This window comes from Trachinotus anak, unplaced genomic scaffold, assembly GCF_046630095.1.
Source record: "Trachinotus anak isolate AG129_WGS33_773 ecotype Australia unplaced genomic scaffold, CSIRO_AGI_Tana_v1 ptg000007l, whole genome shotgun sequence".
Taxonomy (NCBI): Eukaryota; Metazoa; Chordata; class Actinopteri; order Carangiformes; family Carangidae; genus Trachinotus; species Trachinotus anak.
Window position 1 is genome coordinate 6489397 of NW_027273858.1, and position 22314 is coordinate 6511710.

The 22314-nt window shown below is 40.4% G+C and overlaps 1 protein-coding gene across 3 annotated transcripts in view; it reads left to right on the plus strand.

Annotated features, from left to right (window-relative positions):
- Positions 1 to 22314, plus strand: part of srbd1 (S1 RNA binding domain 1) — a 52390-nt gene that overhangs the window by 20295 nt on the left and 9781 nt on the right. For all 3 annotated transcript variants that reach the window (XM_071480149.1, XM_071480150.1, XM_071480151.1), the window contains exons 15-17: positions 6640 to 6731; positions 9717 to 9799; positions 21908 to 22014. In XM_071480149.1, coding sequence (XP_071336250.1) covers positions 6640 to 6731; positions 9717 to 9799; positions 21908 to 22014 — 282 coding nt within the window. The remainder of the gene's footprint in view (positions 1 to 6639; positions 6732 to 9716; positions 9800 to 21907; positions 22015 to 22314) is intronic.

Here is a 22314-nt window from a genome sequence, read left to right on the forward strand (position 1 = left end):
ATGGGAACTGAATTGATTTTCAAATGAAATTAAACAGTCTGTTTTGTCATTTGTTGTGTCATAAAGAAACTACGTTTGTGATATGATGATTTTTGTGACAGTTAACCCTGCTGTGGTGTCAGTTTATTAAAGCTTGTTTCCTACATGTAGCCATGTCATTGGCTGATGTTGTACTCTGTGGCTGATAAAAGCAGGCGGCCATCTCTCTTTCGAGTAGTAGTCATCATTCTCTCCTTGACTGGTTCATACTTGGAGTTGTCCGAGGGCAGTGCAAGTAGTTGCAGCAGGACACATACTCAAATAGCCAACAGTGTATGCCTGCACTCACACACAGACATGCTTACAATAAGTCCTTGACCGTCTTGCCCTCAGGCCCACTCCTGTTGGGATGAGATCATTATTACTGGCTAGCTGATAGACCTGGAGGACAGTGGTGTAGACTGTATTTATGGCTGTGTGTGGTTGCTGCTGTGTGTATCCCCTGTCATGTCCTGTGTCTGGGCATGCTCCCAGGGCCAGGCGTAGTGAGTGATGAACATACAGTGGCAGCGATGACTGAATGAGATCCAGGCACTCAGGCCTCAATGAAGGTTTGAAGGTTGGACAGAGGGAGGTGCAGAGGGACAGATGGTTTTTAGAGGCATGGAAAAGCCTCAGCCTGGGTGTACCTTCTTTGAAAAGAGAAACATGTACCCATGGGTACATGGAAAAAGGTTATGTCTTTCATGCTAGGATAGAGGAAGCTCAGAAAAATTGTAGAAATGTTTCACACGCATGAATATAATTTAATTTAAGAAAAATTATAATACTAGACAATAGTCTGAAAAGAAATCTAATCCTTGAAAATATAAAATTTGATTCGTTTTTTTTAAAAATTATTTTCATTTGAATAAGACATGTAGGACCTGTGTGCAACCACAGAAATATTTTCCTATGCCCATGCATTTGTATTAATTCTATGACTCTTCTTACTTCTAAACTAGCAATATATTCATAGACGGGGGAGAGTGTGCTATACTGGGTGTTAGAGTTGTAAAGGGAAGAGTGGGCACTCTGCTGTCCTTAAATCTGATTCTTAGTGTCTTTATCACAGAAGAACCACATTACTTTGGTTGCTGAAGCCTAAAATAGTGAAGAGAAAGATGTTAATAAAGAGAGTGATGGATGGGGGGAGTGCACATCCCTCAAGATGAGTTTACACAGAATTGTAATTTAGTCGAATTTAATGAATTGATAAAATTTTACCGATATAGTCCAATATCACAAATCACAGATTTGCCTCAAACAGTGTAACAGTCTGTACAGCATGCAGCACACTCTGTCCTTAATCCCTTGATAAGACAAATGCAATGTGTCTTGAAAAAGGTATATTTGTGTTTGTTTGTGTAGCTCATTTTGGGTCGGGAAGTGATGATGGGCTGAGGAACTTTGGCACAGGTGGTGGACTGTGAATATCTGCCAGCCTCGTCCATATCACCCACACCTTCCTCTCCCCTCCCACCATGCCTCACTGGTGGTCAGCTTCTGTCCCTTCTTGCCATCCTTCCACCCGTCCACCATGCCACCCTCCCCTAGGGTTCCACTGTTCCCTGCGATGGTCCTGCGTGTGACAAGCATGAGTCTGTGTGACATGCCATGTGTGTATTTGTGATTTGGGGTGAGGGTGTGTGTGTGTTTGTGTGTGCATGGTGGTGTGTATGCATTTGTGTGTGACACAAGCGCAGGCCTTTCCTGCTACCAGATTGACATGAGTGTCTGTGAGGCTTTGCTCTTTTCAGACGTGCCTCACACTGGCAGTTGGGGTTTGTGTGTGCGTGTGTGTGCCTGCCTGCCTTCTAGCGCCTCGCTGGAGACTGACGGCCCCTGACACCTGCCATTTGGACGCTTTTCTCTGTGAAAAATGTCATCGTCTTCAGACCCGACGTGTGTGTGTGTGTGTGAGTGTGAGAGAGAGAAAGAGAGAGAGAGCGAGAGAGAGAGATGGTGCATCCCTCAATTTGTCTCCCTGAGGTCAAGCTTTGCAGCTGACTGAACAATGGACCCAAGCTGTTTGAGCAGCCGGGACAGAGAAACTTGTGTGTGTGTGTGTGTGTGTGTGTGTGTGTGTGTGTGTGTGTGTGTGTGTGTGTGTGTGTGTGTGTGTGTGTGTGTGTGTGTGTGTGTGTGTGTGTGTGTGTGTTTGTGTGAGTTAATATGAATGCATTTTAGGCTGGTAATGTGTGACATCACAGCTCCTTCTAAGGCAATAAAATGAGGCAAAGTCGTTATCTTAAGTGACTGAGTCTGAGCGATACATTAACCCAAGAGAGTATGACAGTATATAGGTGTGTGTGTATGTGTATGCAACATCAGCCCTCAAGCGTCTGACTTGAAACCCACCTAGATGACTAGAAGTCAATTCATACTGACCCTCTCGATGACTTCATAGTACTGCAGGTTACCTATAGATAAATACGATAGCTGTTAATACAGTGAAGAGAAATTGTGGCTCAGAGTTCTCACACTAGTTTCTGTTCATTTTCTAACAAACCATGTTTATACATCAGTAATATAGCCCTAGTGTGTTTCAGGAACCAGAGGTTTTACCAGATAAATTTAGGGAAGGATAAATAACATTTTATTGTATAGATGTATATAATTTTTGTTGTGAAACTAAATTTGCTTGCAATGTGTTACTTTCACCTCTAATGTGAATATCAGCAACTCCGATGCAAGATCATCACCTGTAGCTGTACTGTAGCTGAATGTGTGATCTAAAGGAAGAATAATGAACAATATGTTGTAAGTCAGGCACTTTTGATGAAGGTGCTTTAAATGGGTGAGTATGTGGCCCTCACTACTCTCTACATACTCTCTTTGAAATACAACAGCTTTTATAGTTTGGAGGTGTAGAAAATAAGCCAGTCTTCCCTAGTTTGAAATCACACACCTGCATTTTTACAAACATGTTTTTTAATTTAGGAAGCCTTGTAGTTCTTCTTCGTGCACTATGCTAACACTGATTTGCACTTCAGTGCCATTGACATATGAAGATATAGGCCTTTGTATATCTTAGCATTTAGCTATGAAATTTTCTTTTCTGTCCCTGCTCGCCCTGTTTCCCCCTTTCCCCTTCCCCCTCCTTCCAACTTTTTGTCCTCTGTATCAGTTTAGATGGTGATATTATTGCCCCTCTTCTTTTCTGACTGATATGATGAGCTGTTTTTAATTTAGATTAGGGATGTGTATGCCAGAAGGCTGTAATGAGGTATCAAAGTGTGTATCCATCTCGTCCGATGTTAGGTTTCTTGAGGGGCAGCAGGGGGCCAGTCATGATGTGTGTGTTTGTGTGTCAAGCCCACGGGTGTGTCTCAAAGACGACCACAAGGGGAACAGATAGAGGAGCCAGTTTTTGTGACTTTGCCCCAGGATGGGACAGAGTTAAAGGCAGGCCTGTGTTTGTTTGTGTGTGTGTGTGTGTGTGTACAATTGAGAGACCAAAAGAGAGTGTGAATAAATGATAACCCTACAGCGCCACCAAGTCATCGCTTTACACCAAGAGGCGACCACTGACTTTGTGTCTCAGAGAGAGAGAGTGTGTGTGTGTGTGTGTGTGTGTGTGTGTGTGTGTGTGTGTGTGTGTGTCCACGCATCGACCATCCACCCACTTAGGCCGGAGAGCTGGGGAGCTGACAACCTTCTGCTAGCTGCCAGGACGATGCCCTGACTATGGCGACAGCCGTGGACACCATGGCAATGAGAGCTCAGAGCTGTATCCATGACAGTGCTGTTACCCAGCTGCCCCAGCGGCAGCCTTAATTAATTTAGACATGATAGGGGCTGGTGGCCTCTCTTTCTTTTCTCTCCCTATTCTCCTGTGTTATATCATTATGTGTGCTCTATACTTTTTCACTCTCTTTTACTTTTGTCAGCCACATCTCTCCTTTTCTTCCCTTTTTTTTCTGTCTCTGTTTCTTGAACAAAACTAGTTGAGGCACTGACGCCCCTTTACTTGACCTCCATTGTCCTACTGTCTTGAATGAGAGCAGAGAGCAAGGTTAGAGGTGTGCGTCCTGTGTTTTCTCTCCATGTGACCTAATTGAAAGCCTTGTCCATCTGTGCATACTCTGAGGAAAGAGAGCAGCGAGAGATTTGACTATATTGGATGTTTTTGATTAATATTCACATATCTTCTGTATGTTACTCAGCATAAATTAACGTGCGTGTCTCTATGTGTGTGTGCATGTATGTGCGTGTGTCAGGTTAATGACCAGCTCTGCTTTGACCTCTTTGAAGGTCATGTGCCAGTGCTCGTTAGTGGCGTCACCATGGCGATATGTCAGCTGTCAGTGCGATGGATAAGGAGCTGACAAAAAGAACAGTGGGGCGGAGGAAGGGATGAATACAGAGGATGGGAAAGAGAGAGAAAAAGAGGGAGGGAGGACAAGTTCATTTAAATGTGATTCTCATCAGAAGGCCTCTGCCACAACTCATTAACATGATACTTATAATTGGCAAGGTTGTTGTGGCAAGGTCCAGCCTCTAGGATTGTGTGTGTGTGTGTGTGTGTGTGTGTGTGTGTGTGTGTGTGTGTGTGTGTGTGTGTGTGTGTGTGTGTGTGTGTGTGTGTGTGTGTGTGTGTGTGTGTGTGTGTGTGTGTGTGTGTGTGTGCGCGTGTGTGCGTGTGTGCGCGTGTGTGCGCACCACAGAAAGCCTCACTCTGAGTTTTGTATATGGGGAGGTGCTGACCCCCTCATCATATTGGTCAACCCTGAGGAAAAAGCCCCCCTTTTTTCCTCCAATCCTCTCTCTCCATTCACCCGAGAGAGCAGAGGGACTAAACAATACATCAGCCTCAGTTGTATGTCAGCAGCATTAATGCGGGTATCGGTGGCTTTGTTGTCCCACCATCCTGTCTGTGTTGTGATGGATGATAAGCAGCCTACTTTAACCTGAATACATTAACATGACAAATGGTATCATTTGTTGTCATGTAAAACTAATTTCCAGGTAGAATCAGTTCATTTTAATTGTCAAGATCTTCATGTTAAAAACATCAACACAGAGATTGGCACATGAACTTGAATAAGGATGTTTTTGTTAAGTTTTCATTAAGTGCTGTGCAATAAATCTTTTATATAATTTTAAAGAAATGTTATTAAACACTGAGTACAATTATGACATTGAGTACAATTATATTAATCTGCCCAAGAGCAGCTGGAGAATGTTTTCTTTTATTTATTTATTTTTTCCTCACTGTAAGTTTGTAAGTTTTTCATATCTCTAAGAGTATCTTAAGGTGTCCTGGATTCAGTGCAACACAGTGTCACAGTCTTTCAGTCAAGGAGCAATGAATGATTACCAAAGATTGCCAAAGTTGATCAAGTCTGCCCCTAGATTCAAACAGGAAATATCTGGTAATACTGACAGAAATTTCTGGGTTTTTTTCCCACATGAATGTTCCACTGAAATCTGCCACTGCCTTTTGAAATATTTCATGTAGAATTAGAACAAGCAGTGGCAGTGACACTCTGTCAATGTTTGTTCAGTAATTAATCGCAGAGGCAGTGACTGATATGTATGTGACAGAGGCACAATCACACTGTGAAGACCAGTCAATAAAGCAACTGCGCTTATTTTTTTGGTTCAAATATTTTAGTGAATAGTTTACTAGAGACAGTAAACTAGAGACACGGCTGTTAAGCTTAAGCTGTTGTCTGCCACTCTAAAGTTGACTTCAAATTTTGGAGCAGTCTGACAGTGGGAAATTGTGAGCCAATGTACAATTCTCATTTTGGAATATTATTGGTCTATTTTGTTTGCAAGTCTACACAGGAATGAATAAAAGCAGATCATCGTCATGATTTGAGTTTTAAAATAGGGTAAAAACTGGAGAGATCCGAGGTTTTAGCAGGCCTCACATTGGATAGAGTATGAGCTGGAATCACAACATGAATTTAAAAAAAAAACTGTTGTTCAACAGATGCTGACAAATAGTTATACACCCTGATGGTCTCTAGATGGCAGTAGTGTCACATAAATTGCAAGTGCTCTGCAGAGGTCCGCTGACTCATGTCCTGGACTTAATCAAACACACAACACATCATACTGACTGTTATTGAAGTGTCATACAAAGTGTCATCTTTTTAAATTGTCTAACTAACTCAATGAGCTACTCTGAATATGTTTAACAGTCTTAGTTAAATAATAAGCCAATGGCCCACACATACAATTTGGATTCACCTGCTGTCAAATGAATAAGAATTCCTAGAAGCATTTGAGAGTATAATTGTGCTGTTAATGTTAAGGCAGGGCTACTGTTAATGGTACTATTTTGACCATAATGTCAGCAATTATGATCAGGCTTTGACTACAAAGGGTCAGGCAGGAACCAGTTTGAGAGTTATCGCCTACATTCTTTAAGGTGCAAGACAGTGGAGATTTTCTTTAATAGCTTTGCCATTATGTCTATCAAGCAGTAACAACTGTTCACTTTTTTCCCCCATCTCCTTACACACCGCTGATTTGCTTGCTTTGCAACCCTCTCTTCTCTCATCTTTTCCCCTGTTGATCAACTTGCCTCTTATTCCCCGTTTCTATATAAAGTTCCATCAACTCCTCTCACTCCTTGACTTGTTTTCTTTCCATTTCTTTCCCCAGTATAACCAATGAGGCAGGAGCATCCATCTACAGTGTGAGTCCTGAGGCGGTCAAAGAGATGCCAGACTTGGACCCCAACCTTAGGAGTGCAGGTACTTTAGCTAAGCAGCCATGTTGGCGTGTCCTCTGATACCAATTAAACATTTTGCCAGACAACATTGTGATATTCTCGGACATGCTTTTAATTGGCCCTTGTCTATGGCAAAGTTACTGGTATTGTAGAAGACAATTGTGTTTAGGGTTGCAACTAACACTTATTTAAGCTATTCATTTCTTAATTTTTCTGTCAATAAAATGCCATCCATGCCAATGGGACCTATTCATATTGTTTGATTTGTACAAGCGCCAATCAAAACCCATAGATCATTAATTTACAATGATCAGAACAGGTTAGTCAATTGACTGAAAGGTGGCTTGTTGTTTCAGGTACATTTGTGAGTAGACACACCCAGTTGTTTTGAATAATTTCCAGTTTTACACATCCTTTACTTCTCAGAAGAAAGGAGTTAAAGAGTTTAAGAGATAAAAGTAAAGAGGCCACATGGACCACCACTACTCACTACTGTATGTTTAGTCTAAGTAATACAAAGTGATGATAATACTGGTGAGAAACAGTAGTTGAAAACTGCTACATAATTTAGTTTTCACACACTACTAAATAACTATTTAGTATTTAAGGTGAGCAGCTTATAAGCAGTAATCTACATTTCTATCAGAAAATATGCCTACAGATTTTTTAAAAGGTTTATTGTATTTCCAACCTATTTTCGGTACCATACAGTATTGTCTCATCAATTATTATCAGTGAAATTCGGGCATTGCTATTAGGTTCCCTTATGTCTCTCCTGGTTTCCTTTGCCTCATCCCTTCTTTCTCTCACTTGCCACTTCTCCCTCCCTCACTCACTCCGCATACATAACTGAAAACATAGCAGAATAAAAAAGAATCAAACCGAGTTTTGGAGAACAAATGTTTCCAGCAGACTTCCTCTATAAAAGCTGTAAATCAAGTGAGGCTGGATTATTCCTCACTAGTTTCCTGTGGTCAGCAGCACTGAGAGCCATGGAAAGCCATATTTATAACCCTAATGAAAGCCACGAGAAATCTACACTGTCTGACTTTGGATGGGTATGAAAAGAGGGGGTTGCTCAGTCAGGACACTAAAGTTACAGATTCAGATGTGGTGATGTGTTTCTGTCTGTCTGTTTTGCCTTTAGGGGGGTATGCATGTTTCTGCCTCTGTCTATACAAGTGGCCATGTAACATAGTATGTAGGAAACTGTGAGTTATAGGCTCTTTCCTTCTGTCCTGTCTTTTGTTGGGAGATGTAGGGACACCTAGTGGTGATAGGCAATATTTCAACCATTCCTTAGGAGTACTGTTTATTTGTGCTAAGCTTTTTTGTTTAGTTTTGTATGTCCTTGACAGAGCAAGAAATTAATCTAGAGTGACCACAAAGTGCAGATCAGTTTTCCTAGGCCATTGTCACTCACCGATTGCCATTTGCAGTATGACAGGCAAGCCGTGCTGTATGTCCTCAAAAGTTGAACTATTTTGACCTAACTTTTTTTCACGTCACACGCTGCAACAAAAGCCATGTGGCTACATCACAGCTGTACCCCCTGTGCCGGCCGAATGTTGCACGTCACATTCTTCCATTTCTCCTGAGCGACGTGTCCGTGTCTGAAGAGGGCCTTTCTCTATTGTTTTTTTCCTCATTGCTTCCCCATTTTGTAGTGCTGTATTTGGCTCATAAACTTTCAATAAGTGCTGGAGAGTTATGCTGGACTCCATTTACAAATCAGCTCCTCTCAGTGAGAGAGAGCGAGGGAGTCAGAGACAGAATAGATGGAAAGAGTATTGGAGAGTTTTGGTGGTGCACTGAGCAAGGCCAGGGTTGAAACTCCATCCCTGTCTAAATATTATCTCAGGCAGCAGCCTCCCACCGCAGCCAGAGCAGAGAGAGGAAAGGAAAACCATTGATTCCAGACATACTCTCTCTATTACATCCCATCCCTCTTTTTCTTTTTGTCTGTCCGTTCCGCCTCAAAGATCTAAGTCTGACATGTCTCATGCAGCATACTACATTGCTGACCACTGAAATTCAAATATACACAAAATGCGTGCATACAAAATATTTACAAGCCACCTCGTAGGAAGCATTGAGGAAGGGACAAACTGTATCCTATAATTTTTGATTCATCATAAAGTTTATTTTAGAGTTGTAAATTTAAAGTGAACATTTCGGTCAATCTCTATTCATTGACTGAACTCACCTTTAGACAGACAGACAGTTTAATACATAAATGACTATGGGTTTTTGAAGTATTTTTTTTTTCTCAAATATTTGAATGATGTTTCAGGACAGTATTTATTCCAGGTTTAAAAATAATAAAAAAGAATAACAAAGAAAGAATGTATGGTGTTAACACCCACAGCTGGCATGTCCTTTGTCTTTAACAGCGACTTGAGAGCAGTTGTTTGGCTGTGTTGTTCTCTCCCTCTCTGTGTGCCTGTGTGTCTTGAGTGGTGATGTCATGTATTATGGTGTATATGTGAGTAAGGTTGTTTGTAATTTTTCTCCTTGTCACTGGGCCCTGCCAGCATATTCGTGGAAAAGACATTTGGCCTCATGTGCAGCAGCAGCAGGCTGAAGCCTTACAGACTCCATCATTAAAAGCAAACCTTATTTTGGTCTATACAGTTTATTTGTGTTTTACATTTGGCTATGTGTGCCAGTGTGCACGGGTGTGGTCAAATTATGGTTTTAAAGGTTCCTGTATCCAGCATCTATCAGGAAGCTAAATGACAGGTGCAGACAGTTGAATGCCAGCTTTAATTATTATTATTGGGGGTGGAGGAATGGCAATTAGGTTTGGCCTACCCTCAGGCCAGCACGGTAATATGCAGACCATTTGCATATTCAGTAATTATAAATAATATGGATTTGCATATTCAATAACTGTGATTCCGATAGCAAGTTCATAAAACACAAACCGTAGAATCTCATGAGACATATATCACATGCTTGCTTCTTCTTTGTTTGTGTGTGTGTGTGTATATGTGTGTCTCAACAGTGTCCATTGGAAGACGTGTCCAAGATCCGCTTGCTGAGCTTGTGAAGATTGATCCAAAACACATAGGCATCGGAACATACCAGGTAATTGTGTTTTTTATTTTTTTCTGTTGAGATGCTCATTATGGGTTAGAGCAGTGGAACATCTGCTGTGAGTTAGTCTGAAGCAAGGAGCTGAACAGACAAGTGTGTGCGTGTGTGTGTAAGTGTGTGTGTGTAAGGATGTTGGGATAAAAGCACTTTAGCACTAAACCATGATTATACATATGTGTATTGTCATGGCTGTGTCTGCTCTACCAAGACATGGCTTAAATAAAAAAACATATTATATTTTTCTTTTTATTCTCTCATTTATTAAATCAGGATGGTTTCTTTTAAGAGAGTCCTGACCAAAATGGCAGCATAATTATAACCAACACACAAACTGCATTCACAGCAGGAATAAGAGTGAGGGAGGACAGCATCAGAGATTTTTGAACACATTGTAACAACATTGCACAAAATAGGGCTAAAGAATAAAGCCAACACAGAAATGCAGCCACCTGAGGCTGGCCCCAAAAGCAAATCGATCTCTATAGACTCTCATGTTAAAATGCCCAACTTCATAGTAGAAATAAACATGAACATAAACTGTTAATTGACTAACAGAAGTCTGTGCTCCTGCTTTGTGGGGTGAGTGAGATTCTTGTTTCATTTTATTTATATATTAGCACTAATTAGCAGATATCGGTGTCTGTGGTCGTTATACCTGGCTTGTTAGCTTAGCTAGTGAACTAGCTAATTAGCCAACACGTTAATTAGCATTCGGTTAGCCTTCGAGCAAGACGCCCAATTGTGGTAACGATTTTAACTGGAGTGTATGCCTCTTAAATCTCGGCTCCTCTCAAGACTCTACCTCTTTGACAATTTTTGAATTAGCTGCAATTTAGGTCAGAGACATTGTGCATATCTTTGGTGAGGCGAAGTCAGTCACTGCCAATATGGCGACGTCGGAGCAAACCGCTCCTCAGAAACCAATGGGCGACGTCACTGAGCCTGCGTCCATCTTTATGAAGGCCGCAGTTTATGATCCTGATCTGCTGTTAATTAGGTTGTTTTCACTGAAACCTTTTTTTTTTTTTTTTTGCAGAGTTTAGATGTGACTTTTGTAGTTAAGGAAAAATAGAGAGAGCAGAAACTGGACTCAAGGCATCAGTGTGGGTGTCTGTGAGTGAGGGATAGAAGATGAGAGAGGACAAATGAGGAAAAGTAAAACGGGTTGAGAGGAGAGAGGCAAGGAGGGAAGAAGATAAACTTGGCTCAGGCCTGTGTCAACAGATGATGTTAAGGCTGACAGCTAATTCAATTAATGGAAGTTCAGGCATGACGTATGTTTGGACATTTGTTTTTGCTTGTGTGCTTCCTTGTCCATGTGTGTTAAAATGAGAGTGCAGATGAATGTTGATTTTGTACATTGCGTTTGTGTGTGAAATAGTGTGAGAAAGGCAAGACAAGCATTGAGTCAGTGTGCATACTATTTACATCGGCTATTAATGCAGTATTGTTCTCCATATATGGTAGATTATGGAAGAAAAGGGTATGAGAGGATGGAAATGGGAACAAAACAAAAAGGACTGAGGATCATAGAGGAAGATTTCCCAGAGAATTTTTTTCAGCAGTGATGAGTTGCGTATAGGTCCACGGGCAAACAACCAGTCAAAAGTTTGGACACACTTTCCCATAAAAGTGTATTCTTACCTGGAACTGGTACTGCATATGTGTTAATTTACTGGGAGCTTTTGACAATGGAAGGGCTCTGGATGCCCAGGTAGATGTAGTAATAAATGTTAAAGAATGAAATGCCTCAACAATGAAAATAATTTGAACATGAATAAAAATAGGCAATATAAACTGAGCCGGTCTTAAGGACTCTTTTGGAGGAATTTGAAATTTCAAGTATAATTTGACTAACAAAATAAGTGTAGGACACAGGACAAAGTTGCACCAGTTTAGTTTGTACCTCTATGAAGTTGGCAGCACATATCATCAGGATATAAAATTAAGCCATTTTGATTTGTTTGTGCATTGTGTTTGCAGGTAACATAAAAATTTGTGCTTGAGCTGTTTTTGAGAAATTAAGGCATAGGCCTCATCAACTCAATGTCCAAATGACTTGAAAGTGGTGACTCATTACTTTTTTCTGTAAGCAAAACAAAAGAGTTTTGCTTCTTTAATTCACAAGATATGAGCATTACACATTATAAATTAATTGTGATAACTTGAGAAATAATAAGGCACTGATGTTTGTTTTGCTTGAACAATTGACACTTAAACAGTAAAAGATGCACAAATGAATGAGACCATTTTTGAGTTATTTGGGTGTTAATTGGGTGCTGCCATAATAGCCTTATACTTAACATTTTGACATTCAATTTCTCAAAAATGGTTCAAGCACAAATTTTTATTTTGAGGGCACAAACAAATTGCACTAGTTTTATTCATATCCTGATGACATAGGATGCCAACATCATGGAGGCGCAATGTTTGCACAAAGTTTCGTAGTGTTCCCTACACACATTAGTAATTAAGTTGATCGTCATGGCAGCACTACAACATGTAACACTATCTGTTGAATTATTTGCCCAACCTGAGTAATTAATGTATAATTTTCAGCATTAAGGCAGTGCATGGAATAGGCTTGCATTTAAAAAAACATAAGGGCCACTGCGGTAAAGATTCAGCCTTAATGGTACATGCTCTACCAGGTGAGCTGCTGGGGTGCCCTGTCCTCACTTTGTTTAACTCAATTCTGCTGCTTTTTTTTTTTTTTTTTTTTAACTGCCATAGAATGTAGGTAAGTAAAAGACTATTAGTAGGAAGGTCTACCTTGTTTACATATGTGCACACACTTGCAAACAGCCTGTTTGACTGCTGTAGAGATACTATTGTGAAGCTAAATTACTTTAGGACTGCAGCTGATTATTGTAATGTATTGATTATTCATTTAGTTTGTAAAATGTCAAACAATAGTAAAAAAAAAAAAAAATACAGAGTTTGTTGTCCTAACAAACAGTTTGAAGACATCAACTGGATTTTTCTTTTTCTTAACAATTTTTCAACCCAAAAAAGTAGAAATATTAGATTTCAGAAGCTGGGAACAAAATGTTTGGTTTTGTTGTTTGATAAAGACTATCAATTAATCAACTATGAAAACTTTTGATGATTAATTTTTTTGTTGACCAACTAATTGATTAATTGTCTAATTGGCTTAGCTTTTGTGACACGTTCAGTCAGTCCTCCTAGGAATTGAGGTGAAGCCTCAGATATCAGGATTATTGAGAGGAGATTCTTGTATACCTAAGTCAGTTATGTACACTGGTTGACATTTATTTATACTTTCCTCAATGTAAATTTTTTTTTTAACATTTAGCAGCTGAAACTCAGGGTGTATAAAAAAAAATATCGTCATTTGTTGGTGTTGGCTGACAGAACAGCTGTTTCAGTGTTAACAAGAAAAAGCAGTGTAAAGAGCAAGCCTCAGTGGACAATCACTCTAAATGAGAGGGAGAATAGAAGAAATGGGGGTTAAAAAAGGACAGCAGAGGGTGACAAAAGTCAAAGAAAAAGGATTTAAGCGTGAGGGGGACAAATGGAGATTTGAAAGAGAAAGGAGGAGGTCATAATGTGCAAGTGCTTGAGTGTATGTGTGTGTGGCTGAGTATGTTAGGTCACAGGCCCGTGTCTCTCATCATGTCCTGACTGGGCTCTCCAGGGGGCCTGGGGTTCTGCACCTCCCGCTCTCAGATCATGTGACTAGGTCAACAAATGATAATATAACCGAGTAAATAAACTCTGGCTGCTGACAGATATGAGATGGGACATCACTTTGACCTGCATGTGGGTTCACACACACAAACACACACACACACACACACACACACACACACACACACACACACACACACACACACACACACACACACACACACACACACACACGTCCTCCCCATCCCTTTTTAGATGTAAAGAGTAAGTGTGCATGTGCTTACGTGCGTGTGTATGTATACATTTGTATTCATGTGAGTGTATAAGTGTCAGAAAAGTGCATTCATGCATGTGTTTTCTTTTCCCGCAAGTTCTTTTGTGTGATTTGTGGCATTTTGAGCTTTCTGAAAGTTTATTACCATTAGACCCCAAAAGCATAAGGGCAGATGTAACTCTAGACAGCTGGCACAGCATGCTCCCTCTTTCTATCTCCCTCTGCTGACCTAGTGAGTGACAGCTCTGAGAGAAAGGAGGAAATGAGCTGAGGGTGAAAAAGGAGAGGCCCATTAAAATCTGATTGGACGTAACTGTTGATGTGGGAACTCGCTTTTCACTACAGCACCCCTGGAAGACAGGTTAAATACAAGTGTGTTTGAATGGACAGCTAATGTTATTAGTATTTATTCGTATTAGTGATTCCCTACAATACATTAAAAGATACTCTTATTGATCGAAATACATTGTATTGATTGTTCAGATTACTTACATGGACAAACATTTTCAGAGTCCTGGTCCTGGGTCCTGACATTAAGTGGGTGTGACCTTTGGACAGCTCCTCTGTCTGTCAATCAGCTCTGGTTTGTTGACAGCTGGGAAATCCCCAGGGCTGTGAAACTAACTGCTACTGAAAAATACACACACAGACACACACTGCTGTGTGAGAAAACATTGCCTGCCATCCGGATATTAAAGAAACTGTCGCTCTTCCCCTCACCTCTTTAAACTCTTCTACTTTTCTTATAAATTGTTTTGCTAGAATTTTCCTTGTCTTGTCTCAATGACTCCCCTTCTTTTGTCTTAGAACCCAAAGTTTGGGTTTGCTGCTTGTTGTCACAGTGTCAGTTGTTTGAACCAGGAAATTAGAAACTGGATAAGGCTGAGGTTGGAGGATGCAACCACCATGGCTTATTAGAGCCATGGATCAGTTGAGACTGAAAACAATATCGATATGTGAGGGTTTGAGGTTTATACAGCGAGAGCAAGTGATGTCACTTTTCACACCAAGGACACTGTGCCTAATACTTCTTGTGTTTTCAACCGTGCAAGTGTGTGTGTCTGCACTTGAGCATGCTATCTTTCATTCCTAAATGGTTGTGCCTACAGGGGAGACAGGAGCAGACAGAGCTGAGAGAAGGAAGGAGAGCAAGAAATGGAGAGTTGACAGTGATTGATAGTTCCTGCCTCCCTGATTTGAGGCATGGGTAAAAAAAGTCAGGCTCTTAAAGACTTGATCAGTGACATGAGCTGCCAAACATTATCTGCTACTATTTTAATTATTTCCCTCAGGTGTTTTTACGAATGTGTGTGTGTCTTTGTTGGTTGAGTGAGGTTGTGAGATGAGTCAAATCTCTGACTCTAATCTTTTCTTATATAATGGATTTACAAAGGCTAATACAAGTTGTCTACTTATTTAATAATTCATAAAATAACAGGCTTCTTATTCTGGTGCTGTATAGTTTACAATAAGTGTGGATGTTTGTACTTTCCAAACATTAGAAAACCATTTTAAAGAATAAAATTAGATCAGTCAGATTATAAGGAGGGTGTCAAAGAAGGTGGATGGTGAGGCATACAATGTAAAAGAAATTAAAGTGTGTTTTTGAATAGATGAGAATGATGATCTAAAAATCAGTTGACCTTTGCTTATACTCCTGGAAAAGTTATTTTGTAACTTCTGTGCCACAGAAAATGCCCAAATTGCTTCAACCTATTTCCTTTTTATGTAATGGAATATTTGGTATTGCATTTTGCCCAAATAGTCTAAACAGATTTTATTGTCGCATAAAATTTTGCTCAAGTCAGTCTGTCATTTTGACTTCCTGTGCCTGAAACTTACTCCGTTCCCATTTTCTCATGCTCTATTTTGCAGTCCCTCAGGTAGTGTGTGTGTGTGTGTGTGTGTGTGTGTGTGTGTGTGTGTAAATTAGTTTCATACTAGTCATAAGTCAGAAGTTGAAAGTGATATGACAGCAACTGGATGGTTTTATGTTTTTCCAACACCCTTCATGAATGCCTCGGAGCTTTTTCTTAACTTCCTGCAAAACAATCACACAAACACACACATATGCACACACACCCTAAGCCAACATATCTGGAATAGTATGCAGTATGTTCAAGAGAGGGAGTTCTCACAGACCTTACAGATGCCCGTCAGTCAAGAGAACATGACCTTGAGAAAACCACAGGCACTCTGTTAGTCTGTACGTAATTATATGTGATTATCTGAAAGTGAAAGATTTGAAGTTGTAGTGTCACAGCATTGTAACACACATGCTCAAGGGAACACACATTTGACTATACTCCAAATACTTCCATTTTAGAAGGTTCCAAGCACAAGCAGACTCGTAAGCCCCTTTCACATTGGACAAAAAAACCACTGACACCCACAAACCTCTGGCTTTTTAGGAGTACAATCTGCATTATTTCCTGGGTCAAATGATTCTGCAGTAGTCCGGTTTTTACTGGTTCCAGATCCAGTCAGCAGTGACTTAAACATGACACCTAGGTGAACATGCTAACTTTCGAGTACCCAAACACTGTAAATAGACCTGCCACCTGCCCAGCACGGTGCTGTAGTAGAGAAGCTACGCCAATGATGCTATCCAGGCACAGCCCTGAAATAAATTTTAAAAACACACATTTACCAACCAAAGTGTCTCACTCAGTGGCTCTGGCACTAACTGGGGCACCAGCCCAGGGATGAGATGCAACAGATCCATTTTGCCTATCTGCATGGCGGCTAGCAGCTCCCTCTGTTCGAACTGAAAGGCAAATCTGTCTGCTGGCAATGTGAAAGGAGTCAGTTGCCTTTTTAGGGGGTTTACCCGTGTTTAAAAAACTTTGGATAAAAGAAGGTATTTGTGTTTCTTAGAAGGATTGCGTCTTCAACTCTTCTCTCTCATTAAAGCTGATACATCGACAGACAGAGGACTAGAGCCACACATTGTATGTACACTTGTATATGGTGTCGGATTACTCATCTGACTATATCACATCTTCCCACATCTCGGTAGACCAGTGCCTATGGTTTTTGTACCACTGAACTCTCAAATGTGCATTTATCTGCGTAATGAGGGGTTTATGCACAGCAACCCTACTATAATATCCCTGTCTATGTAATTGTCGAAGACGGTTCTTGCTGACACAGTCCAATCTCGTCCTGCATTGAAAATCTCAGTCCCTTGAGGGAGAGTTGCTCTTCTGTTTTTCCTTGCATATCGCACTAATGTACAAGCATCACAGTCATCAAATGTGCATTGTTGACCACAGTTTCTGACCCTATTTACTCATGTCTTTCCTATAGAGCTAAATGTAGATGTCACTGTTCCTAGTACTGTCCCTATTTAAACACTAGCCATTGTATTTGACACATGTATTTTCATTTTGTCAGTGCAGTGTTTAAGTACATGAGGTGCAGACGGAAGCACTTAGTTCTTGTGCATTGATTGGCTGGCTTCAGCTGGTTGGTGGCCAATCCAAACATGACCTTCACACATAAGGATCCAGTCCATTGATTCTGGATGATTTTGAGGTTTGGGGGTCTGGGCATTGTTACCACAAAAAGGGAGAGTGGAGTGGGTTTTAAAAGTGGAAGGTAGCATATCTATGGGGTCAATGGAAATAGTTTGTAAACGTCTGTCCATAGGGCAGCAAGATGTTCCCTCTTAATCTATCTCTCTGCAGTATCTCTATGCCCCCACACCACCCAACAATCCTAATTGAGATACTAAGCATATACTTTAGATTGAAATAGATAAGACCACAAAGATAGATAAGGCAGTTTGAGAGTGGTAGCTGTGATCTAAGAGGTCAAATGTGGTGGAGTAGAGCTGAATGATGAATTCTTCCGTCATTATTAAAAAAAAAAAAAAAGAAAAAACACTACAACTGTACAATCATTAAGATGACAATTCTGAATTTTGTGTTTTTGATGTTTTTGATTTCTGACTTCCATTAGCTATTTTGCCCCAGTGAGGTTAATAAAAGCAAGAGAGAAGGAGAATAAGGGATATGTGGATTGAGAGAGACATAGTAAGATACAGACACACTCCTTTGGTGCAGTTTGTACCACTGCAAACTGAGTACAGCACCATGAGGGCCTCTGCTCTTTGGATGTCAGCACAGACACATATATTGCATTGTGTGTTTGTTTAATAGAGCTAGAATTGAACTTGCTCATTTTCTGTGAGTTACTCCTGTCCAATCTAACTATGACACATTAAGTCACTGCTCCTGGTGTCAAAAACACTTCTTTAAATCTATGTCCTGATCATCCTGGTTTTCTTCTCAGTTTGAATTTTTTGTTCTACTTCAGAAACACTGATGTCATTTAGAATAAAATGTATGTTTTGGGTAGGTTTTGCTTAAAAAAAATAATGCACCTCTGTGCTAACAGTGACAGTAACTGAGATCCTCTCGTGATGCTCCCACCTCTATAAGGTTTCAGTAAGAATGTGAGAACACATTCATTTGTGCTTTACTCCAGGTTAAAACTCACACTGCCTCACACACCTCCACCTTTCTCATGTGAAAACATTATTCTATGGTGTGACATTACAGGTGATTTCCTCTTTCTCTTCTCTGAAGATCTTCGTCTATCTCCTCTTTCTATATCCACTTAGCGGAAGTCATAAATCTTTCAGTCCTAGATTCATGAGAGCTTCTTATTGTTTGGAAAGCATTTCCAAAACGCCTTTGGCTGTAGAGTCTGAGCATTCTCACCAAGAATCAGACTGCAGGTCACTTAAGCAGGCACCAGGGGTGCTGTGCTATCTCTCCACTACTACTACTACTACTACTTCATCACTTGCTGTCTTTATCTGTTTTCCCCTCTCTGCTTGCTAACTGTAGGTGAGGTTTACACAGTACTTACCATCTTCCTAGTAGTAGCAAGGTTAAACTGTTGCTGATATTACAGTAATTAATGAAAAAAAACTTTTGGTGAAAAGTTTTGCCGTCAGGGTAACAAACAAAACCTGAACTCATTAAATACAACAATTGATATTAATTAAATACAGTAATTACTCAGATGTTATTTCAGAATGAAACAACGTCCAGTCATACAGAATTGTAAACAGTGTTGGAAAAAGTGTTCAGATCATTTATTTAATTAAAAGAACCAAGTGCCACAATCTAAAAATATATATTTTTTATCGAAGTAGAGCTGTTTCCCACAGACAATTGGTACTTACTTTTTGAAGGAGCTTAGTCATAGACCTTTTAGACCCTCTAGATTAATATTATTTAACAACCAGTGTGGGTCCTGGTTGGTAATACCTCATTTGTTTTATCCATCTGTGATTTTGTATAGAAAGTAGTTTTTGCATTGGTATTGACGCAGAATTAATAAATGTATTCGGCTTTAATGGTATGTTTTGATTAAAACCATTCTTTTCCAGGCTCTTTTACAATGTCTTGAAGTATTTCTTGAATGATATGGCTGTCCTTGTCTGCTGACACATGCATTTATGCTTTATGCTGTAAATACAACTAGTTGACAGTCTTTATCACATGTTAAGAGAAAACCACGTTCGCAAAGAAATATGTTGCACAGCAGCAGAATGAATGGGAAAATGTATTTATAAAGTAATGTATCAAAAAAAGTTCATCTTTAAATGCACATGTAGTAGTGGTGTTAGTGTTGTTAGAGTGCAAGAGCTTTCCTGCATAATTAAAGGTTCAGTGACTATAAAAACAGAAACCTAGAAAACTTAATCAACTTCACAAAATACCTGTTGTTGACACAGCGTCCTCACTCATTGTCCTCTCAGCATCACTTCTTGGCAACTTGACTATCAGGAAAATTTATAGCATGTTATCAATGTGTGCTCATCCCATTGTTATGACTGATATTCACCGCCCTTAAACAGCAGCATTGGTTTGTATTTGCAATTCTCAAGAATATGTAACTGAAATCTTGAACCTCACAGTTTCAGGCTTTTAACACATCCTGGGTGCATCTTTTAGAGAGAGCTAATATGAGGTAACTAATATGGACCCTGTAAATTGACCAGGATTGCATCAATAGGATTGCAATTGATGCAATACCCCATTGATGCAATCCTATTTTTCTAAAAAGGGAAAAAAAAAGGGTTCCGATTATCTTTCCTCTCTTCATCTGTGATCTCTGTTGTGTCATGCTAATATCATGTACTTCAGGTAGTGGTACATGGAGTAATCATTCACAATAAAGGACTGCATGTGAGAGAATAGGTTAGTACTGAATCTGTACTGTGATATAGGTGAAAACCTGGCTCAAACTAGTGAATGTCTCAAAAATGGCCAAGCGAAACCTCCCTTGTATTCTCTCACGTGTATGTACCTCTTTGTAGTCAGTCTGCCTCTCTGTCCTCATCTGTCCTACTGTCCTGTTATTGCTGACAGAGAAGGGTGTGTTTGCTAGCTGGCGTTGTTGTTATCTGTTTACAAGCCAGGGTTTGTTCAGAGCTTGATCATGTTACAGGACAGCCCATGGTAGTCTCAGCCACGTTCATGTGCAGGCACTTGAACAGAAACACACACATAGCTCAACAGTAGTCCAGTTTAGAGTGTCAGCTAATCCTCGAGCAGTTGCTGAGGCATCAGTCTGCAGCTGAACTCCTCAGTGTTTTTGCCTGGTCCTGTAGCTCAAGGCTTCTGTTTTTCTGGTGGTGACTGCTTGACCTCACAGAATTTCTTAAATCTTATTTTTGTATTTTGTTTGGGTCAGGTTTATTTTTTTCCAGTCATTTTTAATGTTTGCAAAATTAGTGTTTTGACATGCTGTTTTATGTTACTTTATCAGCCTCCTCTCCTCTCTTCTTCTCTCCTCGCATTGTTGGCTGTCCTCCCTGCTCCTTATTAGGAAAAATGATTGTCTGAAAAAGCCTTTTTGGAAAATATGTCCTGATTAATGGTTGATTGGCTGGTGGTTGAGAAGTGTGAGTAGTTCATTTGGAGGATCTTTATTGACAGCAAGCTACAGTAATGAGAACACCCTGTTAGCAGGAGAGGGAGATCATTGACAAGCCAAACTAAACATTCACCCTCTGTTTTCCCTTCTGTGCTCCCTCTGTCTGTCAATCAGCTCTCTCTCACTGTTTCTCTCTTTGCCTCTTACTTGCTGTACTACTTGTCAATCAACCCCCCCCCCCCAGTCCCCTTGGGGATGCTGTGCCTACACAGGACCAAATAGTAGCATATTGCAAAAATGGAACATACCGTATTTTCCGCACTATAGGGCGCACTGGATTATAAGGCACACTGTCAATGAATGGTCTATTTTCGAACTTTTTTCATATATAAAGCGCACCGGACTATAAGGCGCATTAAGTGAAACAAAACACTCAGATAAGTCAGTCAAACTTTATTAAACGCGTTCACAATAACTCTCAACATTGTTCAAACGTTAATGAGCGTATTCACAATAACTCCCAACCTTGTTCAGTTGTAACACGTAAAAAAAACCACAGTCTGATACTGCTAATTCAAACGTTAGCGTATTCACAATAACTCCTTATAGGTCCTTATACACACAGACTGTAATATTATGGTGAAGCACGGTATGTATTACTCCGCGGCGCTCCTGACTACGATAGCCGTAATGCTGCAAGTGGTGCGGCTTTGTAGTTTACCAAAGTCGTACTAAAACATTTTGACAGAGCGCCGTGAACGCCATGTACCACACAAAATCGCTTCGAGGTCAGTAAGCACAACCAGAATTAATCCATATATAAGGCGCTCCGGATTATAAGGCGCACTGTCGTTTTTTGAGAAAATTAAAGGCTTTTAAGTGCGCCTTATAGTCCGGAAAATACGGTAATAATGAATAAATATCACTAACTCGTCTCACATCCCCTCCTTGATCTGAACTCCTGCCATCTACCTTCACTCTGCACAGTGATTCTCCTGTGTGTCAGGAGAGGTGACTCCTCTGACAGAATAGTTATTACTTGTAACAGACTGCTTTTCTGGACTTGTTATCACATTAAACTGCTAAGATTCCTAAAGAGTACTTGTTCATTTTCAGTATTTCTGTGTGTTTTAGAACAGGGGCCAACTTTCTTGCCCTGTGCAAGAGATGAAAGTAGTAATTAAATGGTGTTTGTGCGCATGTGTATGTGTGTGCACCCCTGTGGGCCTACCACTCCTGTAAATATGAATGTGGGTTTGCTAAATGTGTGTTTCTAGCATGACGTGTCAGCCGGAGCTCTGAAGGCAGCGCTGGATGGCGTGGTGCAGGAGTGTGTGAGCTTCGTGGGGGTGGACATCAACATCTGCTCTGAGACGCTGATGAGGTAGACAACACATAGATATATGTATATCTGTGTCCTCATAGACAAGTGCATGTGTGTACACAAGCACTTTCTCCTCCACACAAACATACAGACACACATGCAAATTGTGAAACAGATGAAGCTGGGCTCAGACCTCTGACATACTTTCCCTTAGCAGTCACAACATGGCAAAGATTCATTCACACTCATGCACAGGTGTGTGCTCGACACACACACACACACACACACACACACACACACACACACACACAGCCTGCCAGCTTTCTGTTTAGACTAATGCTTCACACCCTTGCCTCACTT